At 38.5% G+C, this 17,697-nt stretch overlaps 1 protein-coding gene across 19 annotated transcripts in view; it reads right to left on the reverse strand.

The window, feature by feature from the left end:
* Positions 1 to 17,697, reverse strand: part of RBMS3 (RNA binding motif single stranded interacting protein 3) — a 1,727,904-nt gene that overhangs the window by 1,392,742 nt on the left and 317,465 nt on the right. For all 19 annotated transcript variants that reach the window (XM_041733599.1, XM_041733601.1, XM_041733598.1 and 16 more), the window contains one exon: positions 5,728 to 5,796. In XM_041733599.1, coding sequence (XP_041589533.1) covers positions 5,728 to 5,796 — 69 coding nt within the window. The remainder of the gene's footprint in view (positions 1 to 5,727; positions 5,797 to 17,697) is intronic.

The following is a 17,697-nucleotide window of genomic DNA, read 5'->3' on the forward strand; positions in this document are numbered from 1 at the left end:
GTTTCCAAAATCTATAAAGAACTTATTAAACTCAACACCAAAGAAACAAACAATCCAATCATGAAATGGGCAAAAGACATGAAGAGAAATCTCACAGAGGAAGACATGGACATGGCCAACACGCACATGAGAAAATGCTCTGCATCACTTGCCATCAGGGAAATACAAATCAAAACCACAATGAGATACCACCTCACACCAGTGAGAATGGGGAAAATTAACAAGGCAGGAAACAACAAATGGTGGAGACGATGCGGAGAAAAGGGAACCCTCTTACACTGTTGGTGGGAATGTGAACTGGTGCAGCCACTCTGGAAAACTGTGTGGAGGTTCCTCAGAGTTAAAAATAGACCTGCCCTACAACCCAGCAATTGCACTGTTGGGGATTTACCCCAAAGATTCAGATGCAATGAAACGCCGGGACACCTGCACCCCGATGTTTCTAGCAGCAATGGCCACAATAGCCAAACTGTGGAAGGAGCCTCGGTGTCCATCGAAAGATGAATGGATAAAGAAGATGTGGTCTATGTATACAATGGAATATTACTCAGCCATTAGAAATGACAAATACCCACCATTTGCTTCAACGTGGATGGAACTGGATGGTATTATGCTGAGTGAAGTAAGTCAATCGGAGAAGGACAAACATTGTATGTTCTCACTCATTCATTTGGAGAATATAAATAATAGTAAAAGGGAATATAAGGGAAGGGAGAAGAAATGTGTGGGAAATATCAGAAAGAGAGACAGAACATGAAGACTCCTAACTCTGGGAAATGAACTAGGGGTGGTGGAAGGGGAGGAGTGCAGGGGGTGGGGGTGAATGGGTGATGGGCACTGAGGGGGACACATGATGGGATGAGCACTGGGTGTTATTTTGTATGTTGGTAAATTGAACACCAATAAAAATTAATTTATTAAAAAAAAGCAAATAGGTTCTAAAATCAGTCCAAATAAAACACCAAATTGGTACATCTTAAGCAAATGGTGTGTGTGAGCCTGGGCAGTATAGTAGCTCCCTCTTGGTTTTGACTCAGGTGGTGATCCCAGGGTCATGAGACTGAGTCCTGAGTCAGACTCAGGGCTCAGTGTGAAGTCTACTTAAAACTCTCTCTCCTCTTCCTCTGTCCCTCTCCCCCTGCATGTGCACTAAATAAATAAATAAATAAATAAATAAATAAATAAAGAAATAAAGAAATAAATAAATCTGTGTTTTTTTTAAAAAAAAACTTATTAATGAATACATTAAGATCCATGTTTTGAAAATTGGCTGTTTGCAAATAGACCGACCTATACTTGAATGGATATAAGCACTTGTTTCAACAAAGTTAACTGTGCAAAAATAATTTCAGAGTACAAATAGTACCTAAAGGCCAAAAAGTTGTGTTCTGATCAGTACAAAACAGAAGTATTGGTGAAAATGGTTTTCAGTGGCCTTAGTCTAAAAACTTCAGGGAGATAGTATTGCTCACTATTGGGCAATAGTAAATTGACTAGGGTGCAGCCACTCTGGAGAAGAGTATAGAGGTTCCTCAAAAAGTTAAAAATAGAACTACCCTACAATCCACCAATTGTATTACCAGGTATTTACCCAAAGGATATAAGAATATTAATTTAAAGGGATACATACACCCTAATGTTTATAACAGCATTATCAAGAGCTAAATTATGGAAACAGCCCAAATGTTCATTGACTGATGAATGGATATGTGGTATATATAAAATGGAATATTACTCAGCCATAAAAAAATAAAATCTTGCCGTTTGCAACAATGTAAATGAAACTACAGAGTATTATTCTACGTGAAATAGGTCCGAGAAAGACAAATACCATATGATTTCACTCATATGTGGAATTTAAGAAAGAAAACAAGCAAGCACAGGGGGAAAAGGAAAAGGCAAACTAAGAAAGAGATTCTCAGCTATAGAGAACTGATGGTTACCAGACGGGAGGCGGGTGGAGGGACAGGGTTAAATGGGTGATGGGGATTGAAGAGTGCACTTGCTGTGAGAGCAATGGATATTGTGTGGAAATGTTGAATCACTAAATTGTACACCTAAAATTAATATTACACTGTATATTAATTGGAATTTAAATTAAAAAATTTAAAAATAATAAATCTAATTAAATTTACAGGAAAAAAAAAAAGCCTAGAGTGCTAGAATCTAACAGAATCAACCCTATGTCACTGGATAAGTTAATTAAATGTTCAAGTTGTCAATTCTCTCACCTATAAAATATTGTCTCCTTATCACCCAGATATTGAGAGGGTTAAATGAGATGATGCATGACAAGAAATTAGCAGACACCACAGAGTAAGCATTCAGTAAATGTTAGATATGATGATAATAATGAAGAAGGAATTGGGATGATATTAATTCTCAAATGAGCGGATATCTACCTGTACCAATTCACTCATTACAATAGCTATATTTGTATCCATCTGACATCTATAAATAGTGTTACAAAGACAAATAGAAAAAGGTCTACTTTTCTTAGTGAATATAAATCTATGATAATTTCTTTTCTAAACTGTTCTGCTGATGCCAAAAATCAGAAAAAGACATAAAGCTGGAATCTAGGATGGAGTTACTGTGGTCTTTTCAACTTCAGGCTGAGAATCTGTGCAGGTATTTTCAAAGACTGAAGCCAATAAGCCTATTATATTGCAAACATGAAAGACAAAGGTTTTTGTAATAAACACAAATTTAGAAGGGAAGGATTAGCTCATGAGTGACAAAGAAGAGGAATAATTATTCTGTGTAGGATAGGGGTATAAAAGGATTAGCATCCACTAGGCCAGCTCAATAGAATAAATCTCAGAGTTTTCAGCAGCTGCAAGTCTGGTGATCCTGTAAATATTCACATAATATTTCTAAAGTTAAAACCCACTATTACATGACAAAAGAATAAAGTGCATCATGTCGTGATTGGTATATCAATCAGAAAACAAAAAATTGTTGGAAAAAGAGAGCCCATACCAGGCAGTCAAAGAGAAAGAATTTAATACAGGGAACTAGTCATAGGGCTATTAGGAAAGCCAAAAAAGACAGGGAAGAATGAGGAACACAGCCACTGCCCTTGAAGCTATGGGGGAACACAGACAGCGTACATAGTGGCCAGAATCCAGGGCTGCCTCATAGTAGCTGAATCCACACAGAGGCTCATCAGAACATGGAGATACACTGCCCAAAGCAAGCAACAGAGGGGAGAAACATCCATGTTTTTTTCCCTTTCTCTTTCCAACCTGTAAATGATGCCTCCAACTGGGAGAACCTGTTTAGTAGTCAGTTAACAAGGGAGCCTAGGAAAGCAGATGGCAAGAGATGCCCATGGAGTAGATCTGAAAGCAAACCAACAAATGACCAGCACAATAGATAAACACCAAGAAAATGTACCTAATATAAAAAATGTACTGCTCCTTTTAGTTACAGTTAAAGGGGATCCTCAATACAAAAGAGATGTCACCAATATCAGTTTTATCAGGCTACCATTTGGAAATGCCATCAAATTAAGCCTTCTAATCAATGGCACTGTTAAGATTGAAAGTCTGCCAATATAACCACATTTCTTTCACAAGATGAGAAGGCAAAAACGAAACCCATTTTTGGTAGCTCTTCTGCTCCTGCCTTTCATAGACAGGTAAGAATTCAGAGAACACACTGGAAAATGTATACAGGATGGCTACCATTTTAATTTGGCTTGGATATCAAAAATTATAAGAAAACCATCTAATCATTCCCAGATTTCACTTAAAAAGTCATTGTACTGTTGGAAAACTAAAAGGTTAGTTTTAGTCCCAAATACTACCCTGTCTTCACTTTTCTCATTTCATTGCCACATGTAAAAAGTCTGCAGGACCAGCAGAGAATCACAGATTCACATTAGACTATTTCACTGGGAAGTTCTCAAAATAATTGTACTGGTTTAAAAGACTGAGTAAGTTCTGGGGGAGAAAATCAGTGAATTGTAGACCAACTGAAATCACATAACCTTGGACAACATAATCTCTGTGTCTCATTTTCCTTGACTATGAAGATTAGATTAGAACATCTCTCCATCTTTAGGGTGAGTGCAGAGATGTGACCTCTGACTTGCTCAACCCAGTGTGAGAGAGGTATGAGAATAGATATCAAAAACACTGATTAAAACCCAGTGTGCATTTTTAGGAAGTGGAGGAAGTAAAAGAAAACTGGCTATTCGAAGCAATCTCCCTAGACCAGTACCACTGCCCCTATTTCTGGGTCACTTTTTTTCTTAGCTCACACTCACAAAGCAGTATATCCTTCTAAAGTTAACAGAAACCACAGCATCCATGCAACACTGATGCCAATGGAGGCAGAACCATCACCTCAACTTTTTCTCACCAACCAATCAATATAAAAAAAGGCACTGTGGGGCACCTGGGTGGCAAAGTCAGTTAAGCAACCAACTCTTGATTTTGGCTCAGGTCATAATCTCAGGGTCGTGAGATCAAGCTCCACACTGGCCTCCCTACTCAGCATGGAATCTTAAGTTTCTCTCTCTCTCTGCCTCTATCCCTCCCCCCAATGTGTGCACATGTGTGCTCTCTCTCTCATGCGTGATATCTCTTTCTCTTTCAAATAAATAAATAAATAAATAAATAAATAAATAAATAAATAAATAAATAAATAAATAAATCTTTAAGAAAAAATAGACTGTGATAAAATATTGCATAATGGAAGAATTTCTTTTTCTCTTATTAAATTAATATTTTTGTTGATAAGTATCAATTTCTTACAAAGAAATTGTGAAGAATGAAAGGGAGTATACAAAGACTGCTCACATTATGCTAATGTTGGAGTAAATTATCACCGATACTAAGTGTCTACAGAAAGTCAATAATACATGGGAGAAAATGTGAATATAAACCATTGATAACATGCATCTGCTACAGTCATTGCAGCCTGTCCAAGAGACCTGAAAATTCTAAGAGAAACTTCTGACCAATAGAACAAAAGACAACAAAATTTCTTGTTGGTCTCATAACTAGAAGAAGGCAACCTGAATTCAAGTCCTACCAAGTTTTTAGAGTATATAGTTAGTGTTCTCGTCACGTGCTGTTTCAAAAAGAACCCCATGAGTCACCTGTGAAAATGGCTCACCAACCAAAAAATCCTGTTTTGTTTACACACAGAGACAGAACAGTGCTATGCTGGCTTACTTTCCCCAAAAGAGGTTAAATTACATTCAGTATTGTTTGACCTGAATGGATATTTTAATCGCCCTGAGTAACAAAGCAAAAAAGTTATTCTTTGTAGTATTAGTACATTTTCAGATATATTAGTGTATCCACTCTTAGAGACATTCTATGTCATACACACACATATATACATATGCACACACATGGGAACACATACAATTTCCTAGAATAGAAAGGACAGAAGGCTAAATTTGTTTGAAGAAAACAAGGCAAAATCTATTCTCCCTAATTGCCAGGTTGACTTCATTAGTTAGGCACTGGGGAGGGCTTTGAAGGCAGGACTTCAGCATTTCCCTGCCTATCACTTTCCCTCTCATGAGACCTGAGGTGGAGAGTAGTAATCAATGAGGAAGTCCACAGGCCTCTGCCAATGGGCCACTTCAAGGTGAGAACGGGCAAGAGCCTGATACCCTCCACATTTGCCCAATGACAAAATGACTGTACGTTTAAGCACACTTCAAGGAGACCAAGCACAACAAGATTCTTAAAAAGAGCATGTTACCTGATGTGGCTGTGAACTGGACCATCTGCTATAGGAAGGAGCACCCGAAGACTTGCTGGCTGAAGTTCGCTGAAAAAGGGAAGGAAAAAAATATTTCATGTTGTCACACAAACTGAATTCACTTTCCGTTTCTTTAAATGAATTACTCAGTGTCTGCAGCTCCAAAAATTACCACAATCTTAGACTCTCCCTCAACTTACTCTCTGTTTCATTTCTTTTAAAATACATTCTCCTCAGCAAGTATAATAATATAAACACTAGAGCCAAAACATCTGGATTCAACTCTCAGTTTGTACTCATTGTTTGACCTGATACAAGTCTCCTGAATTCTCTCTGTCTCAACTTTCTTTTCATTGAGACTAGAATAATAATTTTCATATCATGGTATTCTTGTGAGAAACAAATATGGTAATAGGTGTAAAGCATTTTGTACAGTAAGGTGCTATCCACATATGGGCCGTAATTCAACAAGCAGAAAATAAGGCATGTTATTCTAAGTTTCTATGTGAAACCAAACTGGTATACAAATATCCACATTAATCAATGAGGCTATTTGAGTCAGTTATTACATAGAGAATGTTCATCTTGGGAAAGACCTGACCATACTATTGCTACCAGTTTCATGCTCAGTTTCATGAGCTTGTAAAATGTCACAAATTCACTGTAGATTTGCTCATCCACAGCCATTCTTAACACCATTTTTCTTGTCTGTTTCTACTACCGAGGCTGAAAAAACCCACATAACCACTTTTTCGGTATTCCCTCCCTATACTCCTGGCTAATGAAATAGAAATATAATTTTGGAGGGGCAGAAGGTGAAAGAGTTCTGGGAAACCCTTTGCTATTCTGATAAAAAGGAAGACATAAGGCTTGGATCTTCACCACCACTATTCCTTCCCTCTAAATACAGATACACTACATGGAGCTAGAGCAACCATTCTGTGACTATGAGGAAAAAAGGCCAAGAGAAGAGCAGAGGTGCAAACTCTAATTGGTCTTCTTATGCAGCTTAACCACAGCCACAGGATTTTTGCCTAAATCCTCCTTGTGTAGCTGACTATAATCACATTTTCTATCACTTGCGGAAAGTTGTGGATGCTTCATGGCAGAGGCATGAAGATGTGAAATGATTGGTATGTTTGGGGGATGATCAATACACCAATATAGTACTGCCAACTCCTATACTCCCCATCACTGCATTGCATCTGCCTTTCAGGACTCCTGTGTAATTTCTATGCTGTTCCTGACAGCTTTCCTGAACCTCTGCCACAGGGAGGTTGGCTTACTAGCTAAATGCTGTGGTCTGTCTGTTCAATTCAACTTCCCTCTAGCATCTGCCCATCGGAAGAGGCAGAGTCAAGATCAGTCCTCCTGCCCCACTGAGGCTGACGGGATTGGACTCTATAGCACAGTGTGAGAAGCATTCTGATTTCAACTTGGATAAAGGTAGCACTATCAAAGAAATAGCTGGAAATTAAACTAAAAGCTTAATCATATTCCCTCAATGAGAAGCAGTAGCAATGAATTTCAAATGTATCAGACTTTACCAGTGCACAACCATGTACCTTCTCTAATGCCATTTTCCTAATTGTGAAATAAGAATATTTTAGATAGTCCCCATGCTCCCTCCTTATCCAGGCCCAAATCTATTAAATTAAATTATTCTACACTTTCAGAGTACATAAATTACTAATGATAGTGGCAACACTGAATTTCCATGGAAAGATTTGATTGCTTTCAGTATTATGTATCTAAAATACCAAAGAAATATCTGAAATCTCTGTTAACTAGAAAATGCTAGTAATCCAGAAGAGCCCATTGCCTGAATATTATAGCAGCTCCCATCTTCCCTGCATTTTTAGAAAGGGGCCATTGGCTGCTTTTCTAGCCCAACAATTTGGGCTTCAGCAGAATCTCTTCAAGTCTTCTTAAATCATAAGCTTTTGGAATTCACCCTCAGACTAATTTTTGAGACATCATATATTGAGAAGGTAACTTATCCTACTTATAAGCCACAACACAGGTTTCTAAAACTGTAACAATAATTGTTATACCTATTATCAGGAAAATAAAACTTTGTGTTTTTTAAATTGAGATATAATTGACACATAACATTACATAAGTTTAAGGTATCAGAGTTGATACATCTAATATTGTAATATGGTTACCACTATACTGTATATATTTTATATAAAATATGTATGTTATATATAACAAATATATCTCTTCTTTATTCACTCATCTGTTGACAGATACCTAAGTTATTTCCATATCTTGGTTAGTGTGTATAATTCTGCAACAAACACCAACTACAAATATCTCTTCCATATCCTGTTTTCCTGGATGTATACCCAGAAGTGGAATTACTAGAGCATATGGAAGTTCTATTTTTCATTTTTTGAGCAAAATTCATACTGTTTTCCATAGTGGCTGCACCATTCTCACCAGCAGTGGGCACAAGGGTGCCCTTTCTTCCACATCCTAACCAACACTTATTATCTCTTCTTGAAAGATTTGGTTTTCTAATCAAAATAAAATTATGGTAGTCAAATTCAAGACACGAGCACTAACATTCGAAAAATATTTTAAAGAAAAGTGAGATGTGTGACCTGCAGCATCTGAACCTAATTATTAAGGAACCTTGACATGGGAAGGAGATAAAATGGGCATTTGTAGATTTGAAGGCAAAAAAACAAACAAACAAACAAACAATGTGAAGTGTGAAGTGTACAACTTTTCCTTCTTGGTAAGTGTCACAATACTTCCATGCTCACGCTTAACTTTCTCCTAAAGGTCACACTGTTCTTCAGCACTGACACAAATATAATTAACTGTGTAATGGTAATTGCAGTCCATTGTGATTCATACACTTCATGTCCTTTCTAGTGCTAAGGATAAATGTAAAAGGCCAGAGAAACAACAAAATAATGGTCAATATTAATTACAAATTTTAAAGACATGACCATGTCCCCAGAATTGTAGCATAGCTTCTGATGGATGTGACTATATTCAAAAATCCAGTTTCATAGCACAAAACACAAAATCTGGTTGGGTTTCCTTGTTATCTTTTTGAATGAACTAGCCATAATGCATGGTCTGTATTTCAGCCTGGATGAAAACAAACTCACTTGACAAACCAGATAAGTAATTGATCATATCCCTCCTTCTCCCCATCCTAGTGTCCTCAGCAACCAGTGGTTAATCAGAGGGCAGTATCCAGATCAGAATAATGAGGCATGCTGCTTTAAAATGCAAATTCTTTGACCCCAGGAATTTACAAATCTCTGGAAGTGGGATCCAGCAATTTGCATTTTTAAGAGGCTCTTCAGTTGATTCATATTTAATCTTCGAAGCAAGGAAACATCCCATAATATTTCCAGCATACACTTGTACGGCTATATGCATCCATTGAAGAACAAGGATGATGATGAGTAGAGGTATGAAGATTCAAGGATATTATTGATAATAGTTTTCTCTAAACAGATAAAATGAACTCTCAAACTCCAGAGAAATATTTCTGGAAATTATGGGAAGATGCTTGAGGAAAAAAAACATCTGATTTTTAATCTACTGATATAGATTGAACCACCACAGCCCAATTAAATGACTGGCTAAGAGTTTCAGTTTAGATATTCAATTCTTGCCCTTAGAAAACCTTCCCTGAATACCAAGAATAGGTCACCATCTTGCTATGTTTCCAGCACATCTACACTTGCCTCTTAGCAAAAACTTCTATTATACTCTCTCATAATTGCCTCCTAAATGCAGTTTTCTCTTGTAGACTGTACATTCCACAAACTTACAAGGGAGGACGAGAGCGAGTTGAGGCTGGGTTTCATTTACTTATATAACTAGGCATGCTCATGCTAGAAATATAGTAAGTGATCAGTAAACATCAAATTCATTAATAGGTTCAGTAAACTTAACCCTATTCAAGTTTGGCAAGTATGAATAGGAGACTATAACAATAGAACCAACAGTCTGAGGACAAAGGCAGTAAAAACTGATAGAATTCCAGAGCCCAATAACTACTATAATGTCTTAGAAAGGGTAACACCATTGGCCCAGATGTCAAGATATTAAGACAGGGAGTTCCTTAATATGGTTTCATAGAAAAATCCAATTGTTAAAAAAAAAAAAAAAAGAAAAATCCAATTGTTAAAGTCAGGAGGGCAAGAAATACGGAAAATGGTAGACACTGTACAGAAGTTGAGAGCTTTGGTTAATGGGTACATGTTATTCCACACAAAATGTCTCATGAAAGCTGTGAGGTAACTGCAAAAGAACTAGATGATCTACCAAAGCCAAGAGAAGCTAGAATTCAAAGAAGTATTAAGACAAAAATACACACCCTACTTTGCAACCTCCCTCCTTTCCAACCCCAGGTTGCGAGGCTTGTGCAGAGCCAGTTTCCTCATATCAGAGAAGGGAACTCAGGAGAAGGAGGGTGTGAAACATTTTAGTGACAAAGCACACAGAGTGTTCTATTAAACAAAGGGGGGAAAGTGCTATGGAGAAACCTGGAAGGCAGACCAAATTCAATGGCAACTCATAAGTGAGGAAGGCTGCCAGATGCTGCAGCAAGCCTGCCAGCCAGCCAGCCGCTGTACTTCGTCCACAACTGTCCTTTGCTTGGCCAGCTTCCTTCAAGTCTAATTGCCTATCAGCATAAGACAAGGAACTTTGGAAACATGTCCAGTAGCTGGAGTCTTTCCTGCATTAGGCCTTGAGCATATTTGAAGAACGAGAAATGAAGAACCAATAAATAGTCCTGGAAGGTGCCAATTAGACATCTGCATTTAACATCGTGGCGCAAAAAGTCATTGACAAACACGATCCAAGAACCAACACAGGTTATTCAGACAGACTGAACTCTGGATGACAGACATGACTTTGGGGATTTTAATTTCAGATGGAAAACCATGTTTCCAACCCCAATGAGATGAATCATGCAAGAAACAAGACCAAACAGCAAAGGACCTAGACAGCAGTAACATTTTTATAAGTAAGGTTTGAAGAGCTGACTCAAAAACCTTACCCGGGCCAGAAACTTTGTAAAGAATAAGTGGTAAAGGCTCTATCCACATACCTTGATAAGGAGCTATCAAATAAAAAAAGCCAAACAAACAAACAAACAAAAAACCCATAAATGTACTCACCAGGCAAGCTAAGAAAAGGAAATTGATAAAGAAAGAAGGGTATAGGCTAAAGTTCTGGAATCTCTTTCTCAATTCTGCTATTGAAAGCATGATTTTCAGGGACACCTGGTTGGCTCAGTTTTAGTGCCCAGGGTGTGATCCTGGAGTCCCAGGATTGAGTCCCCCATCAAGGTCCCTGCATGGAGCCTGCTTCTCCCTCTGCCTGTGTCTCTACCTCTCTCTCTCTCTCTCTCTCTCTCTCTCTTTCCCCGTGTCTCTCATGAATAAATAAAATCTTTAAAAAAAAAAAAAAGAAAGCATGATTTCCTTTTATTGTTCCCAGAATTCTGGAACATGTATTCCAGTGTGTGTTGCTACATGGATTCAGCATTTACCAAGGGCCTATACTGTTAGTGTCCACGAGACACACAAGAAACAGTCCCTACCCTCACCACCCTTTGTAAACAATCACAGACTAAATACTCCCATTTTAATAAGAAATTATTGAGCTTAGTTATGGGATCCCAGAACTCTGGACCAAACCATCATCGCCAGTTATTCTTGTCATGTTCCCAGTGCTACAGAGAATCCTCATAGTTGGGTAAGGAATGGTAGCTAAAAACCGAACTAAATCTTTCCAGTTTCAATAAAAGCCCAGATCATGAAGGTATATGAGCAGCTCACATATTCTCCTTTTTTTTTTTAACGTGAATTATTTTCCTGATTAATTTAACCCGTTCTAGATTCTCCTGGGTGGTTCAGTGGTTGAGCATCTGCTTTCAGCTCAGGTCGTGATCTCTTGATCTCTGGGTCCTGGGATTGAGTCTCGCATCAGGCTCCCTGCAGGGAGGATGCTTCTCCCTCTGCCTATGTCTCTGCCTCTCTCTGTGGGTCTCTCATAAATAAATAAAGTTGTAATAAAAAACAATAAAAAATAAATTAACCAGTTCTGCTTAACCTTTCTCTGTGTGGCCTGGTTTCCAGCCAGTCAATCATTTCACAGCCCTTCTCTGGGCCACCTCCAAAATCTCCATGCTCCTCCTTCTCAAGTCATGAAATCTGAAACCTGATGATTTACTCCTCATTGTGTCCTCATCCTATTACAGAAATGCAAAAGAAATCTAAGCTGGCCTCAACACAAAAAATAAAAGGAAGAAAATCTCAACACAATTCCAAATAATAAAGATTGACTTACTAACTATGGTCAATAGGCTTTGCCTCTTGGTCTTATTTCCAGAGATGAAGAAGTAAAAGAATCTTGTTTAGGGAGACCTGACCAAGGCTTTGTGTTGTACTTACAAAAAGCAAATGTAGAATAATAGACTCCATCTGTCTCTACACATGAAAATACCATATATATTTACTGAAATCAAAATGGTTTTCCCAGGGTTCTTATTTGCTAGTTCTCTGGCCCCTCACTGTACTTTAAGTTTGTAAACATTTTCTTACACATCTAGTACCTGCAAAGCACTCTGCTAGTAACAGGGGTTGCAGAGATGGGTAAAATTCTCCTCAGAGAATTTCTTTTCTCCTTGCCCTCCCACCCTGCTCCAAAGAACCACGTAAACCCATCCCCTGTCACTCTTTATTCATTACCCTATTGTAAGTTCTTTTTATTTTATTTATTTATTCATGAGAGACACACAGAGAAAAGCAGAGACATAAGCAGAGGGAGAGGCAGGCTCCCTGTGGGGAGCCCGGTGCAAGACTTGATCCCCAGACCCCCAGATCATGACTTGAGCCAAAGGCAGATGCTCAACCGCTGAGCCACCCAGACATAACCCCTTACAACCCCTGTTGTAAGTTCTTCACAGCTCCTATCACTGTCTGAAATTCTCTTGTTCATATACTTGTTTTGTTATACATTGTTCATGTCCCTCACTAGAATATAAGTACTAGGAAAACCGGCTTTGTTTTTTGTGTGTTTTTTAACCATCATTGTATTATGAACACAGCGATGTCTTAGTATATATGCATTGAATGATTAAACGAAGGAAGGAGGAAACTCAGTTCTTACACTCAAAGATTTTATAGTCCAGTGAGGGTGATTAACACCTACACAACTCTACCGCAAGAAGTGCTGCTCCTTCAGCCACATATGTAGGCTGGGCAGGCATGTACTGCATGAAGGAGCCATTCACAACACACACAAAAAAATCATATGTTGGTATATTACAACCCCTTTCCAGCAGACATAGTAAAATGTCTTGCTGTAATGAAATTGGTATATTAGGATCATTTTTCAAAAAGTGGAAGTAAACTGGGATGCCTGGGTGGCCCAGCGGTTGGGCATCTGCCTTCGGCTCAGGTCGTGATCCTGGGATCCAGGATCAAGTCCCACATTGGGCTCCCTGCGGGGAGCCTGCTTCTCCCTCTGCCTATGCCTCTGCCATTCTCTCTCTCTCTTAGCCTGTATCTTTCATGAATAAATAAATAAATCTTTTAAAAAAAGGTGGAAATAAACTATCTTACAGGGCATACCTTACTCTCATTTATAAAAAGCTGCTCTAGAAGCTAACAGTGGCCTTATATGGGTAGAGTTGATGTTAGGCCCAATTCCCTGGCCTTAGGCTCTGAGTCTCCTACCTAGACCAGGGGCAAGGAGTCAGGGCACAACCAGTTTCTTCACCAATGGATGCTGCTTTAAATAACCAGAATATGGTCTCCAGGCTTCAAGATGGCCTCCAAAGACCTTGTTTCATGATATTCATTCCCTTATGTAGTCTCTTCCGCAATGTACCAAGGTTGATACATGGGGCCAATAGAATATAGTCAAATTAAGGATATGTCACTTTGTAAGTTAAGTTATAATCTTGGGTATGGTTTATCATTTTTGGATCACCATAGATCCAAGCCATGTCACTACAGAAACCATGTTATGAGCCACTTTAGGAAGAGTCCCACGTGGTGAGAAATGGAAATCTCTTGTAAACAGCCACATGAGTGAGCTCGAAAGGTGATCCTTCAGCCCCAGTCAAGTCTTCAGAGACTGCAACCCTGGATAACGGCTTGAGTGCAACTTTAACAGAGACCCTGATCAAGAACCATCAGCCCATCTGTTAACTTATTCCCTACCCTCAAGAATTGTCCAAGAGAGTTAAGGTTTGCTGTTAAGCTGCTAAACTTGGGGGGAATTTGTTACACAGCAATACATTAATTAATTTATATTATTAGCAGAAAACTATTCCACTCTTCTCATGACTCAAATGAAAATCTGTAGAAAGCATTACAGTATTCTGTTAATCCTACCAAACAGAGGGGAAGACATTATTCTTTGATTTATATTAAAAAAGTTTCAGGCTTTTTCTTCCTTTAGGTCTTTTTTTTAAAAAAAAAAAATTAAGTTCCTGAATTTTCACATTGTTATTTAACATGTCTCGCAGTCACTTTCTTCAAGGAGACAGAGAACCGTAAATCCCTGAAGACACAAGCACAAGGTAACCTCCAGCTCCCTTCCTGTACAAGACTCAAAACAGTGAACAGGATGCTCAGTAAATAAATGATAAGCTTCCTGTTATCATGCAGCTCTCTCTGTAACTCAACTTGATCTTGCTGTATCTTACAACAAAGAACCGATTCACTTTAGCTACTGGGCTCAATCTGCCACTCCACATCTCAGAGAAACAGAAATCCTCCTCTGTAGCAGCTGCCTAACAGGGCAATGTAGAGTATTCTGCTTTCAAGGTTCTAAGGGGGAAGGGAGGGGAGGCTCCCACAGACCCACAAGAAAAGATTGAGCTGATTCGGTGTTCCCTCATCTGTGTTATGTAGAAACTGGACCCACAGAATGACTTACTGAAAAATAGTTCTTAGATCAATTTTGGGAAATGCTACATTCCCCAAATGACTCAACCCAGGGGTCAGCATATTTTTTCTGTAGTGGACCGGAGAGTAAACATTTTGAGCTTTGTGGTCCATACTCCTTCACAACTACTCAACTCTGCCATGTGGCATGAAAGCAGAAATAGAGAATACATCAATGAGTGAATGTGGCTGTATTCCAATAAAACTTTATTTGCAAAGATGGGCTTGGTTCATATTGGGCCACAGGCTAGAGTTTCTATAGTATTCTTGTCCCTCAGTAGAATGCCTAAGTACCAGGAAAACAGAAAAGTTAACACAGAGGACACTGTTCCAACCTCTCTCTTGGAGAATCACTGTACATTTTGGCACATAAAAGGCATGGAGAATTTCTTCTCCAAAGACCCATCCGTGTATCAGTTTGTCCCAACATTACTTGTCCAAAGAATCTATTGAACTATTTCTTTCTTGCTTTTCTTTCTTGCTACCTTCCCTTTTTCTCTCACTCACCTTATTTTTTCACCAAATATTCATTAACATCTCAGGGACCTAGTATTCCATAATACCTCCCTGGTGAATTAATGAGTCACCTAAATTGCCATATATATCAATCTGAGTGAACAATTTGGTTCTAACTCCTTAGAAAACTAGCTCAGAACTTAGGGTGTCAATGAACATCTTAAGTAAAACTTTGACTTTCAAACACTAGGATAGTCCTAAAGATAGAAAATTTAAAAAGTATCTGAGGTCGTGTGTGTGTGTGTGTGTGTGTGTGTGTGTGAATGTGTGTGTATGTTGTGGAAAACTGACTGGCTGACTACTTCCCACATTTTTCTGCATTCTCTACCTCCCCTCATCCCTACTGCTAGCAGTGATTGTTACTTTTGGAGCTTGTGGTATGAAAACCATCTATAAGGAAGTTATGGATGAGGTCATTACCTCCAGGAAATATCAAGTCACTAACTTATCTGAAACTTAGAGCTCAAAGTTAATTTCATTGGCCACATTAGCAAATTAATGATTTTCTGCCAAAGTGTCTTAGAAAAACATGCATAGAGATATCAGAGATTGTCAGAGTTCTTTTACACAAAAGAAACCCTGAATTTCCCCCATTAGTAGCCTATAATTATTGGTGATTATTGGCCAAATAGATCAATTCTGGAATAATATAGGAGGAGACCACACCAGGATGTGAATAGCAGGAGACAAGGATCATCAGAGAACATCTTAGAGGCTACATGCTACATAAAGTAGGTAGAAAGAAATTGCGCAAGTGGATTCTTCCCCTTCTGGATCGGATACTACTTATAAGGCATTAACCAAGTCATTTATGCTCATCTATAAATTGGGGAGGTTGTACTAAATTCTAACCTGCTGTGGAAATGTCAATCTATCAATATTCACACATTCCTTTAAATTTTTTCAATACATATTCGTATCAGTGATGCCACACAGTGGACAATGTTAAGTGCAAAGGACCTACCTGGTCACAAGCTGGCTAGAATCAAGTTGCCCAGAGTGGGGCTACCCCTAACTTGGAACTCCAACCCAATCATTTTTTTCCTGAAAGCCATGAGCATCCTCAGGACAGTCAGACTTTCCAGAGCTTAGATACCACCAATGTACTATAACCCACAAGGCTTTTCAAAGCTTGGACATTTCAAAGCCTGAGGAGGGGGTAGTGGTAGACAAATATAAGAGTGGTTTGTTCAACTATTTATCAGATTAGAGCTTGCTCTTCCTGTGTCCCAAACTTTCCTTCATCATAGGGAGACCAGTAACTCTCAGAAGTTTCTCCTTTAAAGACATATCTCAGGACACTATACAACCCTCAATTATTATCTTGGATTTCCTCCCACCTCTTCATCTTATCACAAAACAGTGGAAGACCAAATTCTCCTCTGCACACATAGCACCAGATGCCACCTCAGCTGCAATGATCCTTCAAACCATGGGCACTTGTGACAAGGCTCTGATCTAGCCATTTAGTTCTGGGTAGCAAGGTGAACACGGCCACAATGTTGTTATGAATCAGGTTTGTCCCGCATGCTAATTGCCAAGTACAAAACACTCCTGGCATGCACACTTTCCAGGATGAGTATGTTCACAAGTAGAAAACTTCTGAAGTCTTTGCTCTGTGACTGGATGGAATAGGTCAGAGAGAATGCTTTTATGACTCTTCCTGACAAGTCCTCATGTGGCCTGATCCTTCTTGTGGGCATAAAAGACACAAAGAAGCAGAAAAATGTACTTCAGTTTTTCCTCTCTTTAGGAAACTGAAGATTTCATAATTCTTAAAATAAGAAACAACTGTAAAGTTTAAAACTTTATAAAGCAATAACCATATCCCATCAAAGTACTCATGAGTAAATTGGGAGTGAAGTTAATTCTTCCAAGTACAGCCCTCTATTTGGAAGAATTGTGTTGCCATCTACATTATTTGAAACCTTTTTAAAAACATATGAGGAGGGGGCTGAGGTGAAGAATTAAGCCTAATTTTAAGAGACGAGATTTAGGACCAACACATGTAAAAGCATTCACGAGTGTTAAATCACAAAAAAATTAACTGCCCAATGCAATGTGTATTGAACTGGAGTAAATTTCAAGAAATTATGGAAAGGCTGCCCTCTTCAGACACATTATTTTTTCTTAAATTGCTATAGGTTTTTCTATACAAGTTTCTCTATAGGGGAAAAGGGAGTATAGGGTAAAATATTTAAGTCTGAGCTTTATTCTCATAAATAAATGTCAAACAAGGACATGAAAAAACAGGCAAAGACTTGCCTGGAATATATATCTTTTTATTTATTTATTTATGATAGTCACAGAGAGAGAGAGAGAGGCAGAGACACAGTAGTTTGCCTGTCTGGACTTGCCTGGAATATATATCTTATAAGTATTCCACATGGCCCTTGAAGCATGTAAGCAAGCTTCAGAATCCTAAGCGGTAATTAATTAATGGAGCTGTCTGAGGCTGAAATATTTACCTCGGCTGTCACGTATATAAGTGCATTCAGAATAACCACCTGAA

This window comes from Vulpes lagopus, chromosome 19 (genome assembly GCF_018345385.1).
Source record: "Vulpes lagopus strain Blue_001 chromosome 19, ASM1834538v1, whole genome shotgun sequence".
Taxonomy (NCBI): Eukaryota; Metazoa; Chordata; class Mammalia; order Carnivora; family Canidae; genus Vulpes; species Vulpes lagopus.